Genomic DNA, 25,048 nt, shown 5'->3' with positions numbered 1-25,048 from the left:
GAAGAACAGCCCTGAAACCTAACATCTTGCAGCCACTAAGCACCAGAGTTCGGGCGAGACAGACGTATCGGTGCGATGGAGGCGAGTCGGCTGGATCTCTGGAGGTTCCTACCTCGTCGTGGATCCCCATGGTGTTGATGTGATCCAGCTTGCGGGTCCAATACTGAGCCTCATCCTCTGGGATGTCTGGGCGAGACATACACACAAACAAACACAGAGAGAGAGAGAGAGAGAGAGAGAGCGAGAGGTGTGACTGGAGAGCCTATGCCACGTTCTCCAAGCCGCCCATACCATGGATCCTACGTATCCCATGATGTCATCATAAATTCATGCCTTTTGAATATATCATGAGACACTTAGGGGTGGGACATTAAAAATAGTTAGTTTCCCGGCGCCCGCTAAGAGTTGAGGGACTGGGAATTGCAGGGTTCAGACGTGATAGAGTCATCCTTGAGACACACAGGGTTCAGACGTGGTAGAGTCATCCCTGTGTCAGAAATATTAATCTATCAAGCATTGCACAGTCAGTCGGTGAACAAGTTAAGAAAGCTTGATTGCTGACGGCCGGCCCACAAGGAGACAAAACATAACACGCCATGGTGATACAAAGCGTGTTCGCTAGCATGTTGTGCTAGCTACCCATCATGCAAATGTCCCATGGCTCTTCTTTCATTGGCTCCCTTGCATAGACCTGGCGCACGTGTTGGCGTGTTTGCGTGTGAGTGCGTGTTTGCGCTCTCTGACCCCTCCAAGCTTGACCATATGAATCACATCTTTTATGCCCCCCCCAGTAAGACAGTGGTCAGCCCAGGACCCCTACGTAAGCCTAGTGTTATCCAGAGTGCACATTTGGGCGTGGGCCTCTCTTTACACACAAAGCTAAACACAGTATCATTTTGAGCTGTTCTGCAATGTGGTTCTAACCACCTTTGTGGCCTTGTTGAGGAATCTTACTTTTAAGTTTATGAGTCGGCTGGACCGCTCTGCAAATGTTATAATTGATCTGATGACAGTCCCTGGCCGTAGCTCTGTCAAGTACACCTCTAAGATCTGGGAACACTGGCATGAGTGCCTTTTTTAGCCCTTCTTTCCGTGCATATTTCTATTTAATGAATTATTTGTATGTATTGTGTTTTTTTTTTTTTTTTTACCATGTGGGCCTTGAGCCTGTAATAAAGTTTATATATATTTTATACAGAATAAAAGGTTACATCTTCAATTTTTGCGACACCCTGAGACACACAGGGTTCAGAGCAGGAGCCGGAGATGGCAGTCTTCACAACAGCATAACCAAAAGGAAACAGGATCCTAGTGATGATATATACAAACGCTTTCGGTAACGTTAAAAAAAAGTAGGTGGTGTCTAACGAAAGGTGTCTAACATTAAGGCAAAACATTGGATCGTTTCGAAAAAAAGAGGAGATATTTATATCCGTTGCCTATGGCAATACTACTGTTACTTCAGTAGAGGCAGTGTGGTGCCTGGCCATGCCTGTGATGCTCTCCAGAGATGCTGGACATGAAAGATGGAGGGCCACAAAGGCCAGTGCTGCCTTCAGAAGACACATAGGTCACCACCCTGCGCTGTTCTGAATAGGGTCGGTAAGGACACACACACACACACACACTCTCTCATTCACACACACACACTCTCACACACACACACTCACCTCCCGCTACCTTCAAAGATCAGACTGCTGAGATGCTCCATCCCTCATACAGACACACACACACACACACACACAGCTTCCACTTTGATGCCAGTGATCCTAGAGAGACACACAGATTACGCAACTGTTCCCTCTGGTCTGTGGAGCGCGAGGCCAGCGCAACCTGGTGGCATTTCAGCCAATCAATACCGCGAGTGGCAGACACGTCAGAGAGGAGAGGTCACAGGAGGAAGCTGCGATCAGCCGTTTCCCCCCCCGGCCGGGCCCCTTGGCCACAGCCTCGTCCTCCGCCTCGACTAAAAAGATCACCCTGCGACATTTCGGCTGTACCGCAGCGGTAAAAACACACACTTCCGGACGTGTTTGTTGGTGTTAAGACCAGAGAGAGGCTCTCTGCCCGAGCGGCAGGGGCGGCAGGCTCACCGAAAGGCAGCTCGAAGCGCGTGTCCAGCAGGAGATGGTGGGGCGTCTGGTTCTTGGTGCCGTAGATCTCGTCTGCCTTCATCAGAACCTCGGCGTCCAGCGCGGTCCACTCCCCCGAGCCCTCCTGCAGGGAGGCAAGAACAAGCCGCACGGACGACTTCAAAAGGGAGCACGATCAAAGGATCAAACAACCACCATTAAGTAGGATTACCATTCATCCTGACTCCACGTAGACTTGCTCTTACCTTTATGTTCATGGATGTGTGTGTGTGTGTGTGAAAGAGATTGCGAGCAAGCGTGTGTGCGTGAACGTGACAGAGGTTGTGTGTGTGTGTGTGTGTGTGTGTGAGGGTCTGTGGGAGTGTGTGAGCGTGAGTGAGACAGAGAAAGAGACAGAGAGAGACTGAGAGAGTGTGTTCTCTGCAGTAGTCACCTCCTCTGAATGGTGGATGTGCTTGAGGGGCATCCAGGTGGTCCCCAGCATGGTGTCCCAGATGAGGCCCTTGTTCCACACCTCCACGACGAGCCCCAGGTCCAAGTTGTTGATCTCACTGGAGAGGAGGATAACACACACACACACACTCTCACTGTCCAAACGCATATTTCCTTCAACTTCCTGTTACATTCGCTCCGCCGGAGTGCAGACAAACAGCAATAAAGCAGCTTATCTCATTCCCAGTACAACCTCGTCCCCCCCACGTCGCCCCCCACGTCCCCCCCCCCCCCTTTCTCATTAGCATGCCCCCCCCCCAGTGTTAGTAAACGCAGCGGCACCGACAAAAGACGAGAGATGAGAGAGAAGATTATCAAAGAGGGAGAGATAATTAATGATGCGTGGAGTTACCATGGCGTCTGGGCGAACAGGTGCGACACAAAAAGCTCTGCTCTCACACCTACGCTCAGGCCACGCCCACATAGGAACCTTCAAGAAGCTTCGGGCTGTTGAGACGGCTGTGATCTCGGTAGGCCCGTTTCAGACTCGTGCAAAAGTGGATTTGACTCCAGCAGTCGCTCCGGAGGGACGCCCACCTCTTCTATCGTTGGGGCTACGAAGTTTTTTTCAGCGACAGCGTTTTTCGCGTCGAACAAAAAAGTAAACACGTTTTTTTCGGAGCCGCACAAAGCCACTAGCCTCGGCCATCAATCACCGGCTGACATCACTTTCATCTCTCCCTCCCTCCTCTCTGCAGCGTAAATTGTGGAAGCATGAAAAGACCCCCCCCCCCCCCCTCCCCCCCAAGGCCAAAAGCGGAATTTAGAAACCCATTAATGTTTCATCAGAGGTTTTTTTATTGTCAGAGCGATGAGACGGGGATGAACAGACTCGCACCAAGGGAGCTTCTACATACTTCTGGAAAAACAACGAAGAACAAAACCACCGCTCCCTCCACAGCCTTTCCTCCTCCGCTGGTTAGACGTCTAAACACTTAAGAAAGACGAGGCGGGGAGTTGGAATGGAAGGGTTAACTAATTGATGGGTTTCCACAGCGACAGATGGTATTCTGAGGCTTCGAGCGAAGCGAACGACCGTGACGTCGCTCTCTTCAACTTCCTATTGATTTCTCTCCCCCTCGGCGATGGGAGAAAAAGAGCATCGCAGTCGCAACCCACACAGTGCCACTTCCACAAAGACAAAAAAAAAACCCATCATCCTCGCTGAATGTTTTGCTCGGCTCTGAAGTGTTAACAGCGTGCAGCTTGTGATGTGTTGGGGGGTTAGTGCAGCATGTGAAGACTGTGTCTCTGGCGGGGTCAGGTGGCTGAGCGGTTAGGGAGTCTGGCTAGTAATTAGAAGGTTGTTGGTTCGATTCCTGGCCATGCCAAATGACGTTGTGTCCTTGGGCAAAGCACTTCACCCTACTTGCCTCGGGGGGGAATGTCCCTGTACTTACTGTAAGTCGCTCTGGATAAGAGCGTCTGCTAAATGACTAAAATGTAATGTAAATGTCTCAGAGGTACAGGGTGATATCATGACCAGGTGATTGAGCTTGGCCTTCTTGAGTGTTTACCATGACGATATCATAACTCATTATACACTTGTGCTGTCTGTGCCGTCTCAAGGAGGATGCCTTGGTGCCATGTTTATAGATCTACGAAATGACCTGTGACACTGGTGCGGCAAGCGCACAGCCGAGCTAACCCTTGACTCCGACAACAGGACTGGCTGGATGTGACGGCAGAGGTCTGGGTACAAGCCTCAACATGCCTCGGACCGGGACAGACACACACCTTGCTTGCTGGACATCGGTTCTAACACCGGGTGATCTGTCTAAACTAGCCCCGCTGACGGTAAACAAAAGGAGCTAATCTGGGTCCGTGAAACACCCAGGTCACGATGAGCTCACGCTGCTACCTGGATACAGGTGTCGCTCCATCGCAACAGGAGCATCCAGCAGAACCAGTTCAACCAAGGCAGCGGATTATGTTCTCAGGAAAGAAAAAGCTTTGAGGAAAAACGTCTAATTTCCCTCAAGCTGAACCACACACACTGGTTTCAGTTCGAACTTGTTGCACTAACACTGACTACCTGATACTCAGCACACAGAGGAGTAACAGGTGGAGGCTAGATAGCGCTTCACACGTGGGACACCGTTGAGAGACGGTCATTGTCAAGTTAAACCGGCGTAGCGCTCACGCTCAGGGTCTGGAAAAACAAACAAAGCTAGAATAAAGTACACAAACACCTCTGCCGAGAGACTGGATGCCCTGCATACCACACACAGGTCAACTGGAAAGAGGGGAAGCGAAACAAATGAATAATGAGAAGGAAGTGAATGTCTGGGCCAAAAATAAACACATGCCACCTGTGCACTCAGGTACCAGCGCAACCTCATTCCTGGAAATAGGAGAAAGTGGCAGGCCGTGTTTACTTCCTGATAAACAACCAACCTGAGCTGCAGAGTAGCAGTGTTTCAGAAGCATCAGAGACGACCCTAATACATCTCTCCCTTCAGCTTAAGTGATTGCTTCAGCATGACCACAAAAGCCAATCAGCACCTGGCTCTCATTCAGACTGATTAGCCCCGCCCTACTCTCTTTGTCAACAGAGTTTGGCACAGTTTCTGTGTGTGTGTGTGTGTGTGTGTGTCTGGTCTGTATGTACATGTGTGTGTGTGTGTCTGACCTGCGTGAGTGTGTGTGTCTGGTCTGTATATACATGTGTGTCTGACCTGTGTGTGTGTGTGTGTGTGTGCGTGCATGTGTCTGGTCTGTATGTACATGTGTGTATGTGTGTCTGACCTGTGTGTATGCGCGCGCGTGTGTGTGTGTGTGTGTCTGTGTATGTACATGTGTGTGTGTGTGTATGTACATGTGTGTGTGTGTGTGTGTGCACGGTCACTTACAACATGAAGTCCTGCTCCCAGCAGGGCTTGTCTCCTCGCACCGTGATGGTGGTGCTCTTGACATTCTGCACCTTCAGCGTCACGTAGGAGTTGTACTTATCTGGAACACACACACACGTACGCACACACAGGTCAGACACACACACACACACACGTACACACACACAGGTCAGACACACACACACACACACAGGTCAGACACACACACACAGGTCAGACACACACACACAGACACAGGTCAGACACACACACACACATGCAAACATGTACAGTACTTGGATACACACTGTATATTTAAGCGACATCACCCGAGAGGGAGTGCGTTACTGCTGAAGATCAACACGGCTGTTCAGAGTTCAGCTGGCTGTCACGAGTGCTGAAGATAATCACAGCCGTGTTGACGTTCATCAATAACACACAAGCAACGTGGGATATTGCGTTTACGCAACAGTTCTACAAGTGGCGTCTATTAGTCAACAAAGTGACAATAGATTACGATTTTGATTGTTTTTCATCATTTATTTGGCAAGTGAGAGTCAGATGGCTGAGCGGTGAGGGAGTCGGGCTAGTAATCTGAAGGTTGCCAGTTCGATTCCCGGCTGTGTCAATTGACGTTGTGTCCTTGGGAAAGGCACTTCACCCTACTTGCCTCGGGGGAGAATGTCCCTGTACTTCCTGTAAGTCGCTCTGGATAAGAGCGTCTGCTAAATGACTAAAATGTAAATGTAAGTGCTAGACATTAGATACGTCTACAGTCTTTCCCTCTGTCCCCGGTCAAACATCACCACAACATTTCCAAACGAAACGGCAACCAGAGATCCAACCACGCACGTTCTGGGCTGGCCAGCGTTTCAGAGTCAGTGAGTGACATCAAAGCTAGTGAGAGTGAACACAGATAAGTCAGTTTAGCCCCACCCCCACCAGCGGCTGACCCCGTTAATCTCCCATGAGGATCCCACACAGCAGATATAGCCCTGGGATCCTCCGGGTGATCTGATTCTCTTGCCAGGAATGGCTGGCTGCTCCCTCTCTGGGTCTGGCCTGGCTAGCTAGCTAGCTGTGGGGTGGGAGGCTGGACGCGGGGTCCCCAGTCCCACGGCGCCGCACCTCTCCCCCCTGACTCGGAGCTGGCAGGTCAGCCGGGATGACCGGAACAGCTGGGGCCCGTCTGGGGAACAGTAAAAGGTTCCAGTCAGCTCTCATAACGTCAGGATAAAGACCAAGGTGGATGCTGGGTCGGTGCCCCCTGCAGGAGGCACACCTCAGAGAGAGGGGGGGGGCCGGGGGGGGGGGGGGGGGGGGAAGCCTCGGTGTCTCCAGTGTGTGGGATCCAGGGGTGCAGCCCAGTGGCAGGGCTGGTGTGGATCATACTATACCAGGCCAGGGCCAGGGCTTCACCTTTCAATTAAGCCCGAGTTAGGCTAGAGCATGCTCGGCCCGACTAGGCTAAAATCGAATAGGATAGGACACCCCCCTCCCCCCCAGCCCCAGCCTGGCCCACTGCAGTAGCTGCCAGCCAGGGGGGATTAGATAGCCTGTGACATAACCACCACTTTTCATTTCCTTTGCCTGTGGCGAGGGTGGGCCAACATGTGCCTGCAGATGCACTCTGCCAACCAGCCAGCCAGACATCCAGCCCCCCTGCCCCACCAGCCAGCCTGCCTGACCACTGCCTGGGTCAAACAGGGGGGTATGTGCCAGGATTACAACGGTCATCTCAACATCACGTAATCAGTGATGCTGCACGCTAGTCCACTGGTCTCTCTCTCACACACACACACACGCGCGCACGCGCACGCACGCACGCACGCACGCACACACACACACCTCTTGTTGTAAATACACTTTCACACGCATGACAACCCCAAACACACGTAAGAAACGAAGAAAAACACACCAGGACGTGCGCTCGCTACATCGACTGAGCGCTTGCTCTGTCTATGCAACGTGGGAAAACCCAGATAGGCATCAGCTGTGCTTTTGTAGACTAATCATTTAGAACACCGCACCACATGTTCCTGGGGTTACCAAGGTGACGCACACAAAAACATTTTTTGGACCGGCATCGACCACATCATTCAGATCAGTCAATAGCAGACCTTAATAAGGGGCCTGAATACCACAGACAGGGACACATTCCCAAGTGTATTTACGTTTCCCATAATGCTGCATGTTCCAGACAGCTGTGGGAGGAACTAACTAATGAACTCCTAATTAATATCCCAGGAGAACAATACCGCGCGCACACACACGCACACACGCACTGCTTTAACTCAAGTGCCTGGAGACACTCGGACTAATTCGACCTCCCGCACAGCTTCCCCACCCTCCGTGGGTGGACGCCTGTAAACACAAATGAGAAGATAAGAGGGAGAGAGAGGAGGACATATGGATTAGATCAGAGCCACTTAGTGACTGTGGTGTCTCTCTACATGACCTCTCCCGCCGGAGAACCAGGCCGACACTATCTGAGACACAGAGAGAGGAAGCCACCACCCATTACCATAACACACACACACACAGGCATGTAGACACGCACACCTACACACACACACACACACAATCGAAAATCAAACACACATAAAATGAGTCATATGTATAGCCTTAAGCTCACACAAAATCAGGCACACATGGAAAAGGACTGGAGTTTGGGAAACTGTGTGTTTTTTCTGAGTAGATATACCTGTTTCCTAGCTCACAGAGCCCAACAATATATCTAGTCCTCCTCCGCTTGCATGCTCCAGTCAAGCAGCTTCATTCATTATTGACGCATGCCGAGTTTTTCCAATAAATTAGTCAGAAAAACACAGGCGGTTGGAAGGTTGACATTTACAAGTTGGACCCATCATGAAAGATGTACGGGCTAGGCCTCATGTAGGAGATGTTCTGTTCCAACTGGGACAGTCAGTCGACCTGCTGAGTCGGTCTGGGTATCGGTGTACAGGACAAGTCTTTGCACGTAGCACACATAACAAACGTTTAATTGCTACAAATTTGGTAAGTGCCATTCTATGGGCATCTGTGACATTGCTTGTAAACGGGTCTCTACAAATATAATTTGATTTGATACACCAACATCAAAGATGATTTGAAACCGAAGGAAATTGACATGGGCTAACCCTAACCAAGGCCTCTTAGCAACGAAACAGGAAGATGTTATGAGGTGGTTGAATGAGAAGCTGTCCAAAGGACTGAGGCTGCAGAACCTGGACAGCGTGTCTACTAACCCCAGGGACACACATTCTTATCAAGTCTTGAGCTCCAGATACCACAGTTGGAAAATCATGACATAATTTGCCAGAAGCACACTTCAAGGTCTCCCTCTCTCCCTCTCTCCCTCTCTCCCTCTCTCCCTCTCTCCCTCTCTCCCTCTCTCCCTCTCTCCCTCTCTCCCTCTCTCCCTCTCACATACATACATACATACATGACGCAGATCTACGTCAACTCCCGCCCAAGAGGTGAGTCTCACAGCGTGCTAAACATAGACCAGACACAACGTGTAAAGAGAAGCCATTATTCAGCACACTAACTGCACATTAACCCAACTGGATGGCCATGATCCCAAATCACAACCTCAGCCTTAGGATACCGAGAGGGTGTCAAGATCATAAAATCAGGTCATGTTTGTAGATCGCATAGAACTAAATACATAATACACAATGGGATTTCCAATGATGTGGATTCTCTCTGTGGCTGAGTCAGCGTGTTTACATATGGTCATGGAACACCTGAGCGACTTTTCAGGAGAGAGGAAGAAGGTTTTCAAGGAGACAGGAAGTAGGTTTTCAAGGAGAGAGAAAGTAGGTTTTCAAGAGAGAGGAAGTAGGTTTTCAAGGAGAGAAGAAGTATGTTTTCAAGAGAGAGGAAGTAGATTTTCAAGGAGAGAGGAAGTAGGTTTTCAAGGAGAGAGAAAGTAGGTTTTCAAGAGAGAGGAATAAGGTTTTCAAGGAGAGAGGAAGTAGGTTTCAAGAGAGTAATAAGGTTTTCAAGAGAGGAAGTAGGTTTTCAGGGAGAGAAGAACGTTTTCAAGAGAGAGGAAGCAGGTTCCAGGCCTCTGAATAGCTGGTCTTCCAACCCCCGGGACAGATATACGACACCTGAACCACTCCCCTGAAAAGAACCCTTGCAAGAGATTAGGATTAAACCACAAATCCCTTGTTTAAGTCAAAGATAAGGGTCACCAGAGGACCTGTAGGTGTGAGACACCAAACAGGTTGGGGAGTAATTGACTAGTCCCTCTCTCTTACGCCATCTTTCTCCCTCTCTCTCTCTCTCACTCCATCTTTCCCCCTCCCTTCGTCTCCCTCCGCTCTCTCTCCCTCAGTCTCTCTCTCTTCCCCCCTTCATATCTCTCCCTCTCCTCCATCTCTCTCTCCCTCTCCTCCATCTCTCTCTCCCTTCTCAGTCTCTTTCTGCGGTCACAGTGTTTATGGGAGAGGCGTGAGGGTAAACAGTAAAGTATTACCTAGATGGAGGGCGTGGGGATTTAGGCTTAGCCAGAACTGATCTGAGCTCACCTGTACTTGGGTGAGCTAGCCTCCATGTAGCCTAGGTGGCCTTCAGGTAGCCTAGCTAGCCTCAAGTTAGCCTTCAAGTACACACAGGATAAGACAAAGGATTATGCAATGCTAAAAATCAACCACCCATTGCTCAGCTAGAATTTGACTGACTGATCTACGAGAGAAAATGATACAACTGGCCGGCTGATGCAGGGTTTGTTTTGGTGTCACTGACTTTGTAGTATCATGTACAAGAGAACATGTCAGATGTCACCCATCTGAGGGGTCAGATGGGTGAGCCGTTAGGGAATCGGGCCAGTAATCATAAGGTTGCCAGTTCGATCCCCGGCTGTGCAAAACGACGTTGTGTCCTTGGGCAAGGCACTTCACCCTACTTGCCTCGGGGGGAATGTCCCTGTACTTACTGTAAGTCGCTCTGGATAAGAGTGTCTGCTAAATGACTAAATGTAAATGTAATGTGAAACTCACCTGAGGATCCGTGGAGTTTGGCTTTTTTCACTGGAAAAAGAAGAGAGACAACACCAATTAGTGTGATCAGAAATTTGACTTTTTAAGCTTGCTCTGGACATGCACTCTCTGACATGTTCTGAATGATTAAAAAAAGCCCATATGTGTTTTGAAGTACCACCGAGATTCAAATACATGTGTTTGAGAGGCTTGGAGCCTATTAATATACAGACTACCAAAAGTACATGCTTAGGAGACAGTCTCTCATGGGGTGAGACACCCTCAGAGTGAAGGAAACAGCTCAGTGGTTAGATCTCTCGACTGCGCATCAAGCAGTCTCGGGTTCAAATCCCTCCCCTTTACCGTACGTCGATTTGGATCAAATCTGTCGGCTAAATGAATATGTGGATAATGAGTCCATTATCTCGTCAGGTGGACAGCACAGACAAGCTCAGACGGAACAGCTGTCCACCCAGCCAAGTAAGCCATGTCCCCTTTCACAAGACGGTCACGTGTCAAACACAAACGTATTAAATTCACCCCGGCATCGGAATCCAATAGAAACCGTCGCCCTCCACTGTGTAAATCCATTCAAGACATTCTTAAGTCTTTCCCTGAAAACGCTCACAGATTTATAATATCTATAAATCGACCGCTCGTATGGACGTCCAACTGGAAACAGCTGTAATCTTCCAAACTCAAATCCCTTAATACACAATCCACTCTTACGTGAAGCCCACCCAAATTCATAATGCCGACCTTCGCAGGACCAAAGCACAGGGGCTTAGGAAGGGGGGCCCACACCGGTATGGCCAGCATCAGCCTACGCAACTGCTCTGCAAAGGGGTCAGATGCCTGAGCGGTTAGGGAATCGGGCTATTAATCAGAAGGTTGCCGGTTCGATTCTCAGCCATGCAAAATGACGTTGTGTCCTTGGGCAAGGCACTTCACCCTACTCGGGGGGAATGTCCCTGTACTTACTGTAAGTCGCTCTGGATAACAGCGTCTGCTAAATGACTAAATGTAAATGTGTGAAGCACAAACCATCACAGAGCTGAGGTATACATTTATAGATGTGTTTATCAGTCTGTGTCCATGACGACAGAAGGCATCTTTACAGATCTACAGAGAGCAGCCTGCACAAACAGTTGAGGTAAACAACAACAGAACAATGAATGATTACAGGCTTCTACGGGAACCGTCATTCCTTTTCTAAAACTCGAGGCCAGCAAATCTGTATTAGAAGAAAAACTCTGAGTTTATTTTTAGTGTCTGAATTTAAGACCTCTTTCAGTGTCTATACAATAGTGGTTATGGGATTGCAAGGCCCATCAGAGGGGATTAATGGTGATCCCTGCTGCAGCGTTATGTACCAGGGAATAACCAGTCAGCCAGAGATACCAGATGGGCCAGGATGATAGGAGTGGCGGCAGGCAGACATTAATACGGGACTCTAAACTCTACAGTGTACGTACAGTACGGCTCGCTCACCGGGACTACTCTCTGAGGGCCTGAAGGCCAGCTGCCTGAAACGAGCGCGTCTTTAGCTGTTTAACCCTTGTGCTGCCTTCGGGTCACATGACCCAAAGGTTCATAACGAACCATCGTTGTGTTTACCCAATAAAAAAACAAATAAAAATAATTTTATTTTAACCTTCGCAATGTGGGGGGTCTGAGACAGCCCAACGGTTAAAAGAAAAGGCTTCACTTTGTTTTTGTATGCGGTGAAGTTGTCGCAATACGACGGTGGGTCACAACGACTGATGGATCAGAATGACCCGAAGATAACACAAGGGTTAGGGTTGTTAGTTTGCCATCTTGCTGGTGAGAACGAGTGGCTGGGAAAGAGCACGAACACACACACAAAAGAAGGAGGGGTTGAAAATGAACAGAAAGAGGGAGAGAAAACAATAGAGGTACAACACAATGGAGCACCTACAAAGATATTTTTTAACAATTCCAACAAAGTCCAGGTGTCATTTTCTGCTTGGCGTGTGAAAGCTCTCCGTTCATTCGAGACATGAGATGGAAAGAGGAAAAGGAATATATATATATATATATATTGAGAGAAAGGGTGTGTGTGTATGTGTGTGAGTAAAAGATGTCTTCAGTGTGGTGTAGAGTTGAGAATGGAGCCTACAGGCAGGCCTTATGTCGGAAGCAGCATAACGTCATTCAGACCAGGGGTAAACATGACACAGGCCCATAAAGCAGGAGGCCATTATAGCGGAAACTGATCCTTATCTCTCCTTCACTCGGCCCTCCCTCCATCCCCTGCGATCTGGATGCAGTGGGAAGCCCTTCCCGTTTAGCCTGGGGCCGTGATGCAGCCTGTCTCTGTCTCTGTCCTGCTGGCTGTGGACTTTACTCACCTGATGAGCAGTCAATGTTGTTTTTGTGCAAATTCATGAGTCACGATGATTTTTTATTTATTTTTTTAATTATTATTATTATTTTTTTTTTTTTATTTTTTTTTTTAACCACAGCAAACAAGATACATTTAAAGAACACTTTCTGCCGACAGCTCAAATTTCAGGGTTTTCGTACAAAAGGTTACCCAAGATCTTCTACAGACATATAAAAACTGATCACACACTCCTAATTCCATTGGGAACGATAACTTGAGGGAGTAGCCAGAAATACGGCACATTTGAATTTAAATTAAAGGATCTCTGCCAGCGAAGTCCCTGGATGATTGCCTGGTAGCGACTTGGTTTCTCAGGATTACCATACATCCTTTAAGTTGGGGTCAATCAGGGCGTTGCATGGCTGTGGGTCACGTGACGTTATTACCTTTTACGGACCATATTGTCCGTAAACAATACTTTAGGGTCAGACAGGAAGCAGGAAGTGAAAAGCAGGAAGTGGGCTTAGAATACTGCCGCTGATATTGTCCTGTATTTACGCTCAACTGGAGCTGATGAGGTGGCACCTATCGAGCAAGCAGGCCAGAGAGAGAGGGGGAGAGAGAGAGAGCAACAGATGGCCAGAGGATTACTGACAGAATCTCTCCGCTCGCTCTCTCTCTATAATTCCACTATCCCGTCTATCAACAGCTATGTCCGTTGGTCCTCTCATTTCCCTTTCCTTCCCGTGTTCTCAAACTTACCGTTCCACTATTCATCGCACGCTGTATCAATAGTATTTAGGCCAATACATAACCTTCCGTCAGTTTCACTTCCTCAATGACAGATTATTGACAACTGACAAGGCTCTGCCAAAGTAAACCATGCAGGCTACAAGTCAACACTGCTGATTTTATCATGCACACTGTGCCTTCTATGGCTTCAGATGATCACACACAGTAAATGTGAGCACCACCCCCCCCCCCAAAAAACCACACGCGTGTTCATGTTCTCAAGGAAGAACCGCAAGATGACGTTTGAACAGGCTGGGCGTCCTTCCACAACAACATGCGGTGAGAATGGCTTGTTTGTTGTGTATTGGCTGGGACCGGGGCTGGGACCGGGCCGGGACCGGGGCTGGGACCGGGGCCGGGACCGGGCCGGGACCATATTTACCGGGGACCGGGGCTGGGACCGGGGCTGGGGGCCGGGGTTAGGGTTCCCAGCCCCGGTCCCAGCCCCGGTCCCAGCCCCGGTCCTAGCTCCGGTCCTAGCCCCGGTCCTAGCCCTGGTCCCAGCCCCGGTCCCAGCCCCAGTCGTAGCCCCGGTCCTAGCCCTGGTCCTAGCCCCGGTCCCAGCCCTGGTCCTAGCCCTGGTCCTAGCCCTGGTCCCAGCCCTGGTCCCAGCCCTGGTCCCAGCCCTGGTCCCAGCCCTGGTCCCAGCCCTGGTCCTAGCCTGGCCTGATTCCCAGCAGGGGTTCATGTACCCACACATGGCCTTTCGGAAGGGAAACCACTTATCTACTGTGTGGAGACGTTACCATGGAGATGGGCATTTTCTATGGCGATAGAAAAACAAAACCATGACGCTGCCGAACGGGGGAAGGGATGACTCACGTCAGCCAATCGCGTCGGCCCGGCCCGGCAGAAGCAGGACACCATTATCGCTAGCGAGCCGCCTAAACTCCCCCCAGCCTCCAGGTGTCAACGCGCTCACTCATGAATATGTGGAGGTTGAAGGGGGTTCTGAGTGGGTTCCTCTTCCTCTGTTAGAAAAACATCCTAGACTGGAGCAGCCTTCAGGATGTTTAAGCATCGTCTTTGTGCTGTTTTGTTGAACGTCTGAACTGTACTGAATTACTTTCCGGTGGAAAATATAGACGTTCTGCACTGAATGATTAGATGACTAGACAATGGGGTGGAGTGGGAGAAGATGACAATTATGGAAAATCGCTATAGAACACAAACTTAATTAGGCCTAGGCTACATTACATTTTAATTAAAATTAGGTCATTTCCTAGTTAAGTGTCACTTTACAGCACACTTTTATTCTTTAAAAATTTAATTCTGAAAATAACATAACATTGGCATATGCTAGGAAAAGCACTAAACAAAATCATAGTCTTGATTAAGATACATCTGAAGGACTATAATTGCCAGCAAGCCTCAGCCGTGTACGATATATTTTTGCATCATTACCCATGATTCTGAGGCTGGCTTTCCGATAGAATCTATCAGTTTATCTGCAACACAAATGGACCTACACTCACTCATAGCAAGACATTGATCTTCCTGTCGTGACGGATTTTCCGCCGCTGTTGGAAAATATGGTTGTATTTTGACTATAATGAAATTTTACATTGATTCATTGCATAAACACATGACCATGTCGTCTTAGGGCTTACGTGTGTTTCATTCTTAAAGAGGAGGACACTGCCGAGAATGTCATTTACACTACAAAAAGCAGCTTAAGAACCCCACTATTTATTTTTGTTGTAATTAGGCACATATGCTGATCAGATGCATTAAACCATTTGAATGTAAATTCTAAAACGTCCACCTGCTGAATAGCCAGATACTGAATATGAAATATGCCTAATTCATGTCCCTTGAATGTTTTGCTCAGAAACTCACTGGTTCATGTCCACTTTACTGGAACTTTGTGGAAAGCTGGAAAGCTAACGTTTGGTGACGTGCTCCGATCTCAAAATTATGTAATGGAGCTGACATCCTTCAAATACGGATGGCCTACAAATCAATAGCTAAAAACCAAAGCACCTGGCTAGTGCATTAATAATAAATACCAAAGTAGTATTTTCGACCAATAAAATAACATTGTCTTCAATTTGAAAAGAAAATCACAGCCTTAAAAGTTTAGGCGAAATGTCCCAGGAGCCTGCGGTCAAAGGATGGTATTTCATTTATTCGCTGTCCAAATTAAATGTGGTCTTTGTAAATGCAATTCCATGGAATACATAATTGAAATAACAGAAAGTAAAATCTGTAATAACTCACCTCGAACACATAGCAGAGACATGGCCAAAGCTTTCCAGTGACAGTCCTGGTTTCAATATTGGCAAAGCGTCTCACAATATGTGTAGTCCGTTCGGTAACATCTCAAATTTATACTCTGACAACTTTTACAACTTCTCGCTTCACTAGTGGACTTGAGACGATGGAGAAGGCGACACAAATGTTCGGCAGAGAGCTATAGCCCCCTGCCACGGGCACGCCATAACAAAATTCATTAGTGTAACCTGGGGGAGCAGAGTTAAGAGGGCGGTACCGAGGTACTTGTAAAATGACATCTATAGTGTCCATTGAGGTTGCACTCTGTCTAAGTAGGGCGGACCATACAGGGGATTGACCAATCAAAAAGCTACTGGGTAGGGATAGCTACAGGTTGAATGAACAGGTGGAAGGTAAAACCAGAGTTCTCTCCCTGGCTCTCTAATTTCAGCCTAGAGATTCAGGAAATGCGTATCTACAGTCATTACTTATTTGCTTGCTAGCTCACATTCTTAATCTTCGTAGCATATTGTCTAGTTGTATGACATGGCAGGGGATACGTGGGCTGTCTTACAATAATTATGCCTTTTTTTTATTGGTTAATATTTCTTGATGGGAATCCAGGCAAAATGCATTAGCAATGAAAAACAGATTGGTTAAAGCCATTGTCAATCATTTGTCGGATGAATTAAGACAACAGCGCCGCTTAGTGTGTTCCATTATATACGTTATCCTTGGTCTTCAACGTCTGGCGAAAATAATAATAATTTTAAAGACAAAATATTTTCGAAAAAAGGGGTTGGAAAAAAACTTTTGAAAGGTTGAAAAACATTTTTTTTATATATATAAAAGTTTGCATCATTGATGAGTAGGCTACTTGAGTATTGTACTGTACTCTGTTCTAGGTTGAAACGATATTTTAGAAAACACGTTTTAAAAAAACGTTTCGAAAGGTTGATTTTGAAAAAAAGTTTGGATTTTTGGGGAGGAAAGGTTAAAAAAGAAAAGAAATGCACCACCTGCTAACTCTGTGTAGGAAAGTATCAGTAGTATTAACGTATGTGAACTTTTCATATGTGAATGTGTATGTGTTTCATATGTGTTTGTGTACGGACAGTCTTAATTATTTACTAAACGGCCCCTCATAAAATATGATCACCCTGTTTAAAGATGCTCGACACGTCAAGATTGAATTGGTGTAGTGGGACGGAACTAAAGTTCTGTGATGTGTTTCCTATCGATATGGGTGGCGGTGTTCGTGTACCACATTGATGTTGTAACTTTCGTGATCGACGGAGGGTCACACATGAGCGCCGAGTTTAGTTAAGGTTATTTTGTTCATCTTAAACACGTAGAAGTCACCGGTTAACTTCGACAATATGCTTCGAACACTCTGCCGGACCGGCGGTGCCCTGTTAAAGGTAAAGTGTGGCATGTAATGTTATTTGTGTGTCATTATCCGGTTAGCCAGCTAGCTAACACGTTAGCAAGCGGCTCAGGGGAGCTAGATAGTATTTTCATTAGGATATGTATTCACTCATGTTGTACTATATACGGTGTTGAATTGAGAAAGCCAGGTACCTTTACAACAACTTCACCCAACAATCAAATGAGATAGCTGCATATAACTCAAATTTAATAGTAATTGTAGCTAGCCACCTAGTTCCAGTTTACTGTACACTTTTGTCACGTGTGATGTTTCCTGATGTTTCCTGTTTAACACAGCATTCACAGGGGACGATCCCACGGTTAACACAGCTGTCACAGGGAACGACCCCGCGGCTATGGGTGACACCAGCCCAGCAGCGATGGGCATCCAGTTTACCCATGAACACCGTGGTACTATTTGTGCCCCAACAAGAAGCCTGGGTAGTTGAGAGGATGGGACGATTTCATCGGATCTTAGTACCGGTAACTCATTGCTTTTATATTCTATAGACGTAATTTATTTCATACTCCAATGACATATTATTTAATTGTGCAATACTGAAAACGAAACTAATTAAGGATATATTCCTCTGCCATCCTTTTCCTTTAGGGTTTGAACTTTCTCATCCCGTTTCTGGACAAAATACGTTACGTGCAGAGTCTAAAGGAGATTGTTATTGATGTACCGGAGCAATCTGCTGTCTCTCTTGGTTAGTAATCCAAGTTTTCATCCAAGCTGTTTACACAAACATCCCCCCGGAAGTGGCTAACCTAACGTAACTTTATTCTTACAGATAATGTGACCCTACAGATAGATGGCGTCCTCTATCTCAGGATACTGGATCCATTCAAGGTTTGTATGGCATCCTCTTTCTAGAGTCCTCTTTCTAGTTCTGATAAAACAAAGGTAAGAAGTGTTGTTGTGTCTGGATATCGACTGATGCATCCCCCTTTCCAGGCCAGCTACGGAGTAGAAGACCCAGAATATGCCGTCACACAGCTGGCACAGACAACCATGCGCTCTGAGCTGGGGAAGCTAACCCTGGACAAAGTGTTCAGGGTGAGAGCACGCTGAATGATCCACTAAGTCAGGGTTCTCCAATCCTGGTCCTCGAGGGCCGCTGTCCTGCACGTTTTAGATGTTTCCCTGCTCCAGCACACCTGATTCAAATGAAAAGGTTGTTATCAAGCTCTGTGGAAGCCGGGTAATGACCATTCATTTGAATCAGGTGTGCTGGAGCAGGGGAACATCTGAAACATGCAGGACAGCGGCCCCTCGAGGACCAGAATTGGAGAACCCTTCACAAAGGGGATAGTAGTTTGCGCCATTGGCTTTCCTTAATTCTTTCCTTACCGTCTGTCCGTCCCTGCAGGAAAGAGAGTGCCTGAATTCCAACATTGTTCACTCGATCAACCAGGCGTCCGACGACTGGGGGATCCGCTGCCTTCGCTACGAGATCAAGGACATTCACGTCCCACCGCGGGTCAAGGAGTCCATGCAGATGCAGGTGAGAGAAGACGGCTCACGCCACCAAGCAACACTTGGCGATACACAGTCGAGGTTCACGTTCAGCTGGGTTAAAACCAGCTTCACAGTTCTCATCGTGACACATCCTGAGGGACAGTGAATGACCTAGACACACACGACAGCACACCCACAATATACTGTATACAAAGAATCAGATATTAATCTTAATCTCGTGCTGCTGTTTTCATCTATGAAATGTATTTAGTTCACTTGATGCTTTGGAAAAACAATTATTGTGGCATTCATGCCAATAAAAGCAAATTAGAATTGAATAACAACAGCGAGACTTCCGTGATCCCACTCCGGTGAGCCGATTATGATCCTTCCGCCTCCGGCTGTTCAGGTGGAGGCGGAGCGGAAGAAAAGAGCCACGGTGTTGGAGTCGGAGGGCACGAGGGAGTCGGCCATCAACGTAGCCGAGGGCCACAAGCAGGCTCAGATCCTGGCCTCCGAGGGCCAGAGGGAGGAGCAGATCAACAGAGCCTTCGGTGGGTTCCACAGCATCCTGGACACACTTTGCCGGATTCCTTAATGGCATCCTTGTGTCCCTTTACGGGTTTGGGTGCGGTCCTGTAGGCGTATGTGAAGCCCTCTGTGACATTGCGTGTAAGAAGGGCTATTCAAATGCATTTGATTTGATTGGTCATACTGTTTTCTGTTGGATTTGTGTCGGGTAAAGACATTAAATACAGAGTATAAAATGTAACAAGAAGAGCCTGTGTTTATGATGTCCCAATCTTTTACCCCAGGTGAGGCTAATGCAGTCCTAGCCAAAGCAGAGGCTAAAGCGAAGGCCATCCGCCTGTTGTCACTGGCTCTGACTGAACAGGTAAAGTTCCTCCCAATCTGACTATTAGATGACTATTTATAAGTTAGTTTATTTTGTCATCCGACCCCTCCACTGCAGAGCTGCCTACCTTGTCTGTCTGTGTGTCTGTCTGTGTCTGTCTGTGTGGTTGTTTGTGTGTGTCTGTCTATGTCTGTGTGTGTGTGTCTGTCTATGTCTGTGTGTGTGTGTCTGTCTATGTCTGTGTGTGTGTGTGTCTGTCTGTGTGTGTCTGTCTGTGTGTGTGTGTCTGTGTGTGTGTGTGTGTGTGTCTGTCTATGTCTGTGTGTGTGTCTGTGTGTGTGTGTGTGTCTGTGTGTGTATGTGTCTGTCTATGTCTGTGTGTGTGTGTGTGTGTGTCTGTCTGTCTGTGTGGTTGTCTGTCTGTCTGTCTGTGTGGTTGTCTGTCTGTCTGTCTGTGTGGTTGTCTGTCTGTGTGTGTGTCTGTCTATGTCTGTCAGTGTCTGTCTGTCTGTGTGGTTGTCTGTCTGTCTGTGTGGTTGTCTGTCTGTCTGTGTGGTTGTCTGTCTGTCTGTCTGTGTGGTTGTCTGTCTGTGTGTGTGTCTGTCTGTGTGGTTGTCTGTTTGTCTGTCTGTGTGGTTGTCTGTCTGTCTGTGTGGTTGTCTGTCTGTCTGTGTGGTTGTCTGTCTGTCTGTGTGGTTGTCTGTCTGTCTGTCTGTGTGGTTGTCTGTCTGTGTGTGTGTCTGTCTGTCTGTGTGGTTGTCTGTTTGTCTGTCTGTGTGTCTGTCTGTCTGTGTGGTTGTCTGTTTGTCTGTCTGTGTGGTTGTCTGTCTGTGTCTGTGTGGTTGTCTGTCTGTGTGGTTGTCTGTCTGTGTGGTTGTCTGTCTGTGTGTCTGTGTGGTTGTCTGTCTGTGTGTCTGTGTCTGTCTATGTCTGTCTATGTCTGTGTGTGTCTGTCTATGTCTGTGTGTGTCTGTCTATGTCTGTGTGTGTCTGTCTATGTCTGTGTGTGTGTGTGTGTGTGTCTGTCTGTCTGTGTGGTTGTCTGTCTGTCTGTGTGGTTGTCTGTCTGTCTGTGTGGTTGTCTGTCTGTCTGTCTGTGTGGTTGTCTGTCTGTGTGTGTGTCTGTCTGTGTGGTTGTCTGTTTGTCTGTCTGTGTGGTTGTCTGTCTGTCTGTGTGGTTGTCTGTCTGTCTGTGTGGTTGTCTGTCTGTCTGTGTGGTTGTCTGTCTGTCTGTCTGTGTGGTTGTCTGTCTGTGTGTGTGTCTGTCTGTGTGGTTGTCTGTTTGTCTGTCTGTGTGGTTGTCTGTCTGTCTGTGTGGTTGTCTGTCTGTCTGTGTGGTTGTCTGTCTGTCTGTGTGGTTGTCTGTCTGTCTGTCTGTGTGGTTGTCTGTCTGTGTGTGTCTGTCTGTCTGTGTGGTTGTCTGTCTGTGTGTCTGTCTGTCTGTGTGGTTGTCTGTTTGTCTGTCTGTGTGGTTGTCTGTCTGTGTCTGTGTGGTTGTCTGTCTGTGTGGTTGTCTGTCTGTGTGGTTGTCTGTCTGTGTGTGTGTCTGTCTGTCTGTGTGGTTGTCTGTTTGTCTGTCTGTCTGTGTGGTTGTCTGTTTGTCTGTCTGTGTGGTTGTCTGTCTGTGTCTGTGTGGTTGTCTGTCTGTGTGGTTGTCTGTGTGGTTGTCTGTCTGTCTGTGTGGTTGTGTGTCTGTGTGGTTGTCTGTCTGTGTGTCTGTCTATGTCTGTCTATGTCTGTGTGTGTCTGTCTATGTCTGTGTGTGTCTGTCTATGTCTGTGTGTGTCTGTATATGTCTGTGTGTGTGTGTGTGTGTGTGTCTGTCTGTCTGTGTGGTTGTCTGTCTGTCTGTGTGGTTGTCTGTCTGTCTGTGTGGTTGTCTGTCTGTCTGTCTGTCTGTGTGGTTGTCTGTCTGTGTGTGTGTCTGTCTGTGTGGTTGTCTGTTTGTCTGTCTGTGTGGTTGTCTGTCTGTCTGTGTGGTTGTCTGTCTGTCTGTGTGGTTGTCTGTCTGTCTGTGTGGTTGTCTGTCTGTCTGTCTGTGTGGTTGTCTGTCTGTGTGTGTGTCTGTCTGTCTGTGTGGTTGTCTGTTTGTCTGTCTGTGTGTCTGTCTGTCTGTGTGGTTGTCTGTTTGTCTGTCTGTGTGGTTGTCTGTCTGTGTCTGTGTGGTTGTCTGTCTGTGTGGTTGTCTGTCTGTGTGGTTGTCTGTCTGTCTGTGTGGTTGTCTGTCTGTCTGTGTGGTTGTCTGTCTGTGTGGTTGTCTGTCTGTGTGTCTGTGTCTGTCTATGTCTGTCTATGTCTGTGTGTGTCTGTCTATGTCTGTGTGTGTCTGTCTATGTCTGTGTGTGTCTGTCTATGTCTGTGTGTGTGTGTGTGTCTGTCTGTCTGTGTGGTTGTCTGTGTGGTTGTCTGTCTGTCTGTGTGGTTGTCTGTCTGTCTGTGTGGTTGTCTGTCTGTCTGTGTGGTTGTCTGTCTGTCTGTGTGGTTGTCTGTCTGTCTGTGTGGTTGTCTGTCTGTCTGTGTGGTTGTCTGTCTGTCTGTGTGGTTGTCTGTCTGTCTGTGTGGTTGTCTGTCTGTCTGTGTGGTTGTCTGTCTGTGTGTGTGTCTGTCTATGTCTGTCAGTGTCTTTCTGTCTGTGTGGTTGTCTGTCTGTCTTTGTGGTTGTCTGTCTGTGTGGTTGTCTGTCTGTGTGGTTGTCTGTCTGTGTGGTTGTCTGTCTGTCTGTGTGGTTGTCTGTCTGTCTGTGTGGTTGTCTGTCTGTCTGTGTGGTTGTCTGTCTGTCTGTGTGGTTGTCTGTGTGTGTGTCTGTCTATGTCTGTCAGTGTCTGTCTGTCTGTGTGGTTGTCTGTCTGTGTGGTTGTCTGTCTGTCTGTGTGGTTGTCTGTCTGTGTGTCTGTGTCTGTCTATGTCTGTCTATGTCTGTGTGTGTCTGTCTATGTCTGTGTGTGTCTGTCTATGTCTGTGTGTGTGTGTGTGTCTGTCTGTCTGTGTGGTTGTCTGTGTGGTTGTCTGTCTGTCTGTGTGGTTGTCTGTCTGTCTGTGTGGTTGTCTGTCTGTCTGTGTGGTTGTCTGTCTGTCTGTGTGGTTGTCTGTCTGTGTGTCTGTGTCTGTCTATGTCTGTCTATGTCTGTGTGTGTCTGTCTATGTCTGTGTGTGTCTGTCTATGTCTGTGTGTGTGTGTGTGTCTGTCTGTCTGTGTGGTTGTCTGTGTGGTTGTCTGTCTGTCTGTGTGGTTGTCTGTCTGTCTGTGTGGTTGTCTGTCTGTCTGTGTGGTTGTCTGTCTGTCTGTGTGGTTGTCTGTCTGTCTGTGTGGTTGTCTGTCTGTCTGTGTGGTTGTCTGTCTGTCTGTGTGGTTGTCTGTCTGTGTGTGTGTCTGTCTATGTCTGTCAGTGTCTTTCTGTCTGTGTGGTTGTCTGTCTGTCTTTGTGGTTGTCTGTCTGTCTTTGTGGTTGTCTGTCTGTGTGGTTGTCTGTCTGTGTGGTTGTCTGTCTGTGTGGTTGTCTGTCTGTGTGGTTGTCTGTGTGGTTGTCTGTCTGTGTGGTTGTCTGTCTGTCTGTGTGGTTGTCTGTCTGTCTGTGTGGTTGTCTGTGTGTGTGTCTGTCAGTGTCTGTCTGTCTGTGTGGTTGTCTGTCTGTCTGTGTGGTTGTCTGTCTGTCTGTGTGGTTGTCTGTCTGTCTGTGTGGTTGTCTGTCTGTGTGTCTGTGTGGTTGTTGTCTGTGTGGTTGTCTGTCTGTGTGTCTGTGTGGTTGTCTGTGTGTCTCTGTGGTTGTCTGTGTGGTTGTCTGTCTGTCTGTGTGGTTGTCTCTGTCTGTCTGTGTGGTTGTCTGTCTATGTGGTTGTCTGTCTGTCTGTGTGGTTGTCTGTCTGTGTGGTTGTCTGTCTGTCTGTCTGTCTGTGTGGTTGTCTGTCTGTCTGTCTGTGTGGTTGTCTGTCTGTCTGTGTGGTTGTCTGTCTGTCTGTGTGGTTGTCTGTGTGTGTGGTTGTCTGTCTGTCTGTGTGGTTGTCTGTCTGTGTGTGTGGTTGTCTGTCTGTCTGTGTGGTTGTCTGTCTGTGTGTGTGGTTGTCTGTCTGTCTGTGTGGTTGTCTGTCTGTCTGTGTGGTTGTCTGTCTGTCTGTGTGGTTGTCTGTCTGTGTGTCTGAGGATCTGTCTGTGTGTCTGAGGATCTGTTGTTTCTCCCCAGAACGGGAATGCAGCGGCTTCCCTGAGCGTGGCTGAACAGTACGTGTCGGCCTTCTCCAACCTGGCCAAAGAGTCCAACACCATCCTGCTGCCCTCCAACTCGGGAGACATCAGCAACATGGTCACTCAGGTCCGCTTCCCCCGACAGACAGTTTTCACTTCACAATTTACATTTACATTTAGTAAAAAAATGTAGAAAAAATTCTAGATTCCAACTTCTCACTTCCAGGCTGCTTGTAGTGACCGTGGTTCCACCTTTGTGTGTTTCCTCTCCAGGCCATGTCTATTTATGGAACCCTGGCCAAGCAGAACCCGATGAAGGTGGAGAGCGCGTCTTCAGCGAACCCAAACTCGGCAGCGGAGGGATCCGCACCCCAGCAGTGAAGAACGTCCGGACGACTCGCGAGAAGAACAAGCCTCCCGGAACCCTGAGAAGCAGAACCTCTAAATGCGGGTTCCCGTCTTTAGAACGTTACGGCTCAAAGAACATTACCAGCTGCAGCGAGCTGGACGATGACGCGGAGGGACTCGCCTTGATCAGCTTTCGGCCCAAGATTAGGATCTCATGATCATCGTCAATACCTAGAAGGCCTACACATCGCAGTCCGTTTACAGAGACACCAGTGTGGGTCATTCATACAGTCGGATGTCACTTTTAAGTGTGTTTCTCAGTTCTTAACCATTGTACCATTTCAGTTGAAAAGGGTATAAACTGTCAGGGACATGTAGTGTTGTGTATCTTCTCTGCAGACTTTGAGTTACGATTTTCTGTCCTCTACCATGTTTTCTGTATTCACTCTGTACTCATAAATTATAGACTTTTATGTACTTGAGGTTTTGAATGCCGACTCCATCCCTCCCTTGGACACAAATAATGTTATTTATGTACTTAAATAACTAAGAACTGTCATTGGTTGGGGAGGAGAGATTGGTATGGTCTCAGATGCATAATGAGTTCACAGAGCACTTACGATCACCTCAGAGCTGTGGGAAGTGTGGAATTATTTTTTCATTATTGGACAATGTATTGTTTAACACAATAGAAACCCAGTATCCAGCACCATTGACGAACCATGAAACACTTGATGACGATATCACAGATATAGCCAATTTAAGAAATTGGAACTAAGGGATAGTTGATGGCAAGCTGTCAATAAATATTGTTCAAGCAAAAAGCATTGGTTTGACTTTTTTTTGTAAAATAAAAAAACACTCAATGCGTCCTATTGACGAACCTATGTTCAATTTTGTAAAAAGATAATACTGTAAAATGTTTCATATGCTCAACCAGAATTGAATCATGCGTCCATGCAGCCACTACACTGCGCATGTCAGTAGAACGTGAGGTTACACCGAAAGGTTACCGTG

General features: G+C 47.7%; 2 protein-coding genes across 3 annotated transcripts in view; one reads left to right on the top strand and one right to left on the bottom strand.

Moving 5' to 3' along the window:
• Positions 1 to 15,986, bottom strand: part of unc13bb (unc-13 homolog Bb (C. elegans)) — a 67,258-nt gene extending 51,272 nt beyond the window's left edge. For both annotated transcript variants that reach the window (XM_062484328.1, XM_062484329.1), the window contains exons 1-6: positions 15,764 to 15,986; positions 10,426 to 10,455; positions 5,438 to 5,537; positions 2,527 to 2,644; positions 2,094 to 2,217; positions 113 to 186 (exon numbers count right to left, since the gene is read on the bottom strand). In XM_062484328.1, coding sequence (XP_062340312.1) covers positions 113 to 186; positions 2,094 to 2,217; positions 2,527 to 2,644; positions 5,438 to 5,537; positions 10,426 to 10,455; positions 15,764 to 15,785 — 468 coding nt within the window. In that variant the 5' untranslated portion in view covers positions 15,786 to 15,986. The remainder of the gene's footprint in view (positions 1 to 112; positions 187 to 2,093; positions 2,218 to 2,526; positions 2,645 to 5,437; positions 5,538 to 10,425; positions 10,456 to 15,763) is intronic.
• Positions 15,987 to 16,999: 1,013 nt separating this feature from the next.
• On the top strand, positions 17,000 to 24,858 carry stoml2 (stomatin (EPB72)-like 2). Its single transcript, XM_062484456.1, has 10 exons — positions 17,000 to 17,178; positions 17,483 to 17,668; positions 17,796 to 17,895; positions 17,980 to 18,038; positions 18,144 to 18,245; positions 18,559 to 18,693; positions 19,057 to 19,201; positions 19,463 to 19,542; positions 23,682 to 23,810; positions 23,957 to 24,858. Exons 1-10 carry the CDS (start codon positions 17,137 to 17,139, stop codon positions 24,062 to 24,064), a joined length of 1,086 nt encoding a protein of 361 aa, XP_062340440.1. The 5' UTR covers positions 17,000 to 17,136; the 3' UTR covers positions 24,065 to 24,858.
• The last annotated feature ends 190 nt before the right edge of the window (positions 24,859 to 25,048 follow it).

The sequence above is a fragment of the Osmerus eperlanus genome, chromosome 18, assembly GCF_963692335.1.
Source record: "Osmerus eperlanus chromosome 18, fOsmEpe2.1, whole genome shotgun sequence".
Lineage (NCBI taxonomy): Eukaryota > Metazoa > Chordata > Actinopteri > Osmeriformes > Osmeridae > Osmerus > Osmerus eperlanus.
Note: the sequence above shows the minus strand (reverse complement) of the source record. Positions and strands in the feature narration are given on the sequence as shown.